Raw genomic sequence first — 5,309 nt, 5'->3', positions numbered from 1 at the left:
TGTTGCTCGGTAACCGAGCTCGCGGATCCACTGCGTGCTGTGATTCGATTTTATTCATAATTCGGTTTCCCCGATCCTGTAAATAAACCGATTTAGGTAGCGGTTTAAAGATATTTTTGTGTAAAGTAATTTAAAAACCCATGTTTGTCTAGAGTCTTGCTCATTTGTCCCACGTCATTCGTCGTAAAAACTCACGTACAGTTAATGTGATCACACTTTTTTGTGACTGTACAATTTCTTCTGAAAGTCATGGGGAATTTATATAGTTATAATAATTCCAAGCTAGTGTTTAATGACAGAACAGAAAACGCCTCAGGTGTCAGAGCAGGGGGCAAAAAAGTCACACTTCCTGTGTAATTCACTCCTTTTCCACCCATCACAGGGATTGTTTCTTGCGTTTCTATTTTGGTGACGTCACACACTGATAAAACCAGAGGTGAATAATGGACAATGATGTCAAGAAACTACATGACACATCTGTCATGTTGTCCCTTTTACAGTACCTACGACTGTTGTTCTTCATTTAAGTGCTTTTTTAAAAATTATTTAGAAAGAGGAAGTCCGACAACAATCAAAGAACAGAAGCTAATTAATCATTTTAATTTGGAGGTAAAATTAAAATCATGGGGAAATAGTAGCTGTACTTTATAAAACAGAATGTAACATTAATAGTAGCTGTACTTTATAAAACAGAATGTAACGTTAATATTAAAAGTGACTTTAATATTAAAGTAGTATTTGTACAGTTCTGACTTTCAGCTGGAGGTTGTGGTTGCATGTGCGTTGCTGGGGAAACCCCAACAGCGTTTAGGTCATCTAACTCGGAAAACCATTTAGAATCAGGTAGACCAAAGGGGGTTTCCCCGTCTTTCTTCTTCTTTGGTGTCATTCTGACATCAAAGAAAGCAGCTGGTTCCCGAAGATCCGGCTTTATTACAGAAAACACACAGGTCGATATTCCAAAAAGGAAAAAAAAAATGCTTACAGAGCGACTTAAGACAGCCAGAACCGAACCCTGTCTGCCTAAAACCCAATTAAGAACTAATAAAGTCGGAACTGTTGCACGTAAAAGAGAAGGGGACTCTGAACCCTCAGTAAAGTCACAGGAACCATTAAAAAAAAATCCCAAATCACCTTCAAACTTTAATTAAAACCTGGGTGTTTCTTTGCTCCCAGCGCCTCATTTCCCCTGCTTTTATTTGGTGAGAGGAATTTATAAGGATGACCAACACCCAGCAGGTCTAGAAGCCCTGCGTGTAATCAAGGCTCTGAAGTTTGACAGAGGGAAGAAGGTCCCAGCGGTTTGCTGAGCTCTAGCGCAGCACAGTGAGCAGACGTGACAATTTCAGCCAAATTAGAGACGCTTCCTGCTTTTCCTCTGCTATAATGTCGCCACGCAGGTAAAATGTTGACAGGAAAACACCTACAGAGATTACAGTGTGGACAGGACGGCTGCGAGGAAAATGGGCGCCTCTCGAGTTATTATGGACTGTATGGAGGTGATGCTTCCTCTACCAAAGGTCCTGTGGCTCTTTAGCCCAAACAATGTGCAACTTTGAGCATAATTCTACAGCCAGGAAAGTTTAACGGATAACCAGACATGTGAGCTCAAGTCCCCTGAGCTAACTATGCTAATCGTTAGCTTCCAAAACTAAGACTGTCAGTCAGCAGCACACAGCTGGTTGGTGACAGGGTGACAGGGTTAGTTTTGGGGCAACATTTGCACACTAATAAGTGAAACTGTGATGTAAGAAGAGAGGCCAATGCACAGATAACAGCTGAGGAAAAACCACTCCTGAAACTGAGACTCGGCCTTGTAGTTGCCTTTGAGGCCTCGGAGAGCCACCGTGGCGCCGCCGTTCAAAGGCTACGGCGCCAGCGCCGCCTTCCGCTGCGAAAAATGTCTGATGGAAATCAAACCGATCGGGGAGATTAACATTTAAGGACAACAGTGAGGGAAATCAAAGCCGGGGACCGAGGGTGTTCTTATTTCTGCGTGTACGACAACAGATTAATGTGGTTCAGGACATTGCTCAACCGTGTGTGTGTGTGTGTTTGTGGGTGTGTGTGTGTGCCACCTGTTTCTCTTAGTGCCATCTGAGGAGTGAGTCAGTGTGTCCAGGACATGGATGGGTAAACAGCCATGCCATTAACACATTAAACACACACACACACACACACACACACACACACACACACACACACACACACACACACAGAGGAGGACATCATTAAAAGGTTCCACTACGTTTGCTGATGAAAATGCATAAATCGTTTCAGAATGACTGGGTGGAACAGGAAGGGGGCGGGGCTAACTCTGGAGGTCACCACAATAGATGTGCGAGCAGATAAATGTGTTTAATGACAACGACAAACATCCACGACCTCGGGTCCGTCATCTTTAAGGAAACTCGTCCAGTGGTCTCTTTCAGTAACATCTTTATTGAATTTGTGTCCATTTTAAACATATTTACATATAATTTGTCTTTTTTTTTTGTTAAGTTCAGAAAAAATACAAATACAGAACACTCCATTTGCAAAGTGAACGTCGCCCCCAGCGACTGGATGGTCGCCAATGGTTTCCAATCAGAAACAGGCAGCGATGATGTCGGCTTCATATCGGAGACGGGGAACAGAAACTCAGAACCGGGTCGGATGATTAAAGAGAGGAGGAGGAGGAGGCATTTGGATGGAGGGAGGAAATAAATATGTTGATGGGAGGTGGAGAACAAATATTCAAACGTTGGTGACACGGCTGAGTCATGTGACTAAACATCAATTGAGGTTAAATAAACTTGAGCGGAACCATTAACGAAAGCAATCGTCCCTCGGTGTTTGTTTAGTCAAAACCTGGGTGGCGACGTCTCCCAGGCGGCGCCGATGAATAAAAACTTCGGCCTCGAAAAGGCGACGAGAGAATTTCCCGGCAAAGCCTCGAAACGCGTCGAGCTCAACCTTTAACAAAGAGCTCTGGGAGGTCAAAGGTCGCTTGGGGCGAGGGGCACAGCATGTGAGATGTGGCGACACCTAGTGGAGAGAGTTCAACCTCCTCTAAGTGCTGCTGATTCTACGGTTCCCCTCTGAGCTCCTTTGATCTGTTCATACCGGATGTCCTCAGACATCAAAGCCGGGGCGTCACGGTGAGAAACGAGAGGACGCCGGTGTCCATGGCGAGCGTGGGGAGACGTGGACGCGCCTCCACGTCCACACAAGTGGCGGAGTGGGATTAGAAATGGACAGATTGCAAACGTCATAGAAAACAGCCACAAACTCTTCATATATCAATTTAATTTCTGATCAGGTTCTTTACAGATATTTTATGATTCCAAAGGAACTTAAATATTTCATCAACTCAGAAAAACAAACCAAAAACCTTCTGACCAAAATTACATCTCTGAGGCAACAAAAACCTGTTTTCAGACTTTATACAGTGGACATGAGACGTGAAAGAAGGGGGAACACACGTGCGTGCGTGCGTGCGTGCGTGTGCACGTACACACACACACACACAGAATTTCAGTTCAGGCCAGAAACGTTTGATTCGTGAACAAAAAAGAAAGTGGAGACGTGAAAAGAGGTGAATATAAAAGTAGCAGGATGGTTAAAAAACCGCTCGTTGAGACGGAGACGTCGGGTCGCCGCTCTCACGATGAAAAAGGCGGAGTCAAGGCGACCATCCCGCCGCCCTCGGCGACCACCCCGGCGCCCTCGGCGACCACCCCACCGCCCTCGGCGACCACCCCGCCGCCCGCCGCCAACGGCAAAGTTCAACTGATGAAGACTGAAGTGGGTGAGGATGAGGAGGGCTGATTCAACCATGTCTCTGTTTAGAAAATAACCCCCCCCCCCTCCCAAAAAAAAAAAAAAAAGCCCGTCTGACTTCCTACGGAGTCGACGCGACGGATCCTTCACAAATCGGCGCCAACGCTCCGAGCGCTCCGGCGCGAGTCTGTCCGGGAGCAAAGTTTGGTCACATATCAAAGAAACACAGGAAGGTATCAACAAAAATCACCCCCCCGACGTCGGAGCTCGGCCCGTCGGGGGAAAAAGCGTCAGTCTGAGCCGCTCGTGAGGGCGAGCGGGGGGAGCTCGCCGCCACCGACGCAAGCAGAGGTGTTCAGTCAAGTGTCTCGCCCCCCCCCCCTCTGTCTTATCTGGTTTGGCATCCGCAGTCCTGAAGCCGTCCAACCCGTGAAGCTGAATCCACATTTGTCCGGTGGCGCCCCCTGGTGGCCCCCCCCCCGTCTACCGCCGCGCCGGCTCGCTGCCGGGGAGGGTGATGTTGCCCAGGTGGAGGACGGGAAGCGGGTGAGCTTCCGTGTTGAAGACCCAGCTCTCAAATGGCATCAGGTCGTCGCTGGAGAACAGCAGGTAGAGATACCTGTGGTGGGGGAGGGGCGGCGGCGGGGTGGGGGGGGGGGGGTAAAGAAGCAGGTAGATGAATATAGATGAAGGGAGGCGGCTGGATGCTAACAAAGCAGCTAAAACCCTCTTTTACCTGTTCTGTTTACAATAAATGAATCAGAGTGTGGAGACACGGGCCACCGGCAGGGGGAGCCAGAGAGCCGCATGCGCCTCACTCATCAGCGCCGATGAACCGATGTTCTTGACATTAATCTGGGGCTTTTCCATCACCCATCTGCATCTAAACCGACACCTACAGCAGCAAACGGTGGACTTACTTAAGCGTCTCGGCCAGGAAGAAGCTCTGCTGCACGTCGTCGTAGGTGGGGTTGGAGGAGTAGACGTCCTTCACCCCCGAGAAGCCTCCACTCACCCGGCAGTACTTGTCAATGGCCTGGAGGGGGCGGAAGAGAGGGGGGAGGAGAGGAAGGGAACGGATTAAGACCAAAAATAAGAGGAATAACAGGAGAAAGGGTGATGAATGGGAAGGACAAAGAGTGGGAGACATTTTAATAGGCTTTTAACAGCGTGGTGTAATTAATTTCTTCGCCTGTGACAGATTAGACCTTAAGAGTCCTGCAGAGACACAAACAGCAAAGAGCAGCTGTGGAGAATCGGAGGAAAAGACGATTAGCACAAACACGTCGCCCCGCTCCCCCCACATTTACATCGGAGGCTCCGACGCGCTCTCGTCAGGCAGCAACGGCTCCCTAACGAGGGAGGAAAGCGCCGCTTTGTTTTGTTGCTCCTGGGGGGGGGGGGGTAAACATGTTTATCCTGCTGCATTCAGGTGCCGCCTGCTTCTCCAAATTCGCTCCCAAACAGAAGGAACCCCGACACGTGAAGTTACGGGCGGCTTCATCCGGTGTCAGGCTACGCTGTCACCTCTGTTGCTATGACGACAG

The 5,309-nt window shown here is 48.6% G+C and overlaps 1 protein-coding gene across 1 annotated transcript in view; it reads right to left on the bottom strand.

The window, feature by feature from the left end:
* Nucleotides 1-2,422: 2,422 nt before the first annotated feature.
* The window catches only part of man1a2 (mannosidase, alpha, class 1A, member 2), a 32,232-nt gene continuing 29,345 nt past the window's right edge, over nucleotides 2,423-5,309 (bottom strand). The window contains 2 exon segments of the mRNA XM_003962244.3: nucleotides 2,423-4,381; nucleotides 4,683-4,798. Of these exon segments, the coding sequence (XP_003962293.1) occupies nucleotides 4,246-4,381; nucleotides 4,683-4,798 (252 nt within the window). The 3' untranslated portion in view covers nucleotides 2,423-4,245.

This window comes from Takifugu rubripes, chromosome 1 (assembly GCF_901000725.2).
Source record: "Takifugu rubripes chromosome 1, fTakRub1.2, whole genome shotgun sequence".
Classification (NCBI taxonomy): Eukaryota; Metazoa; Chordata; class Actinopteri; order Tetraodontiformes; family Tetraodontidae; genus Takifugu; species Takifugu rubripes.
This window is presented reverse-complemented; position numbering and strand designations above follow the sequence as displayed.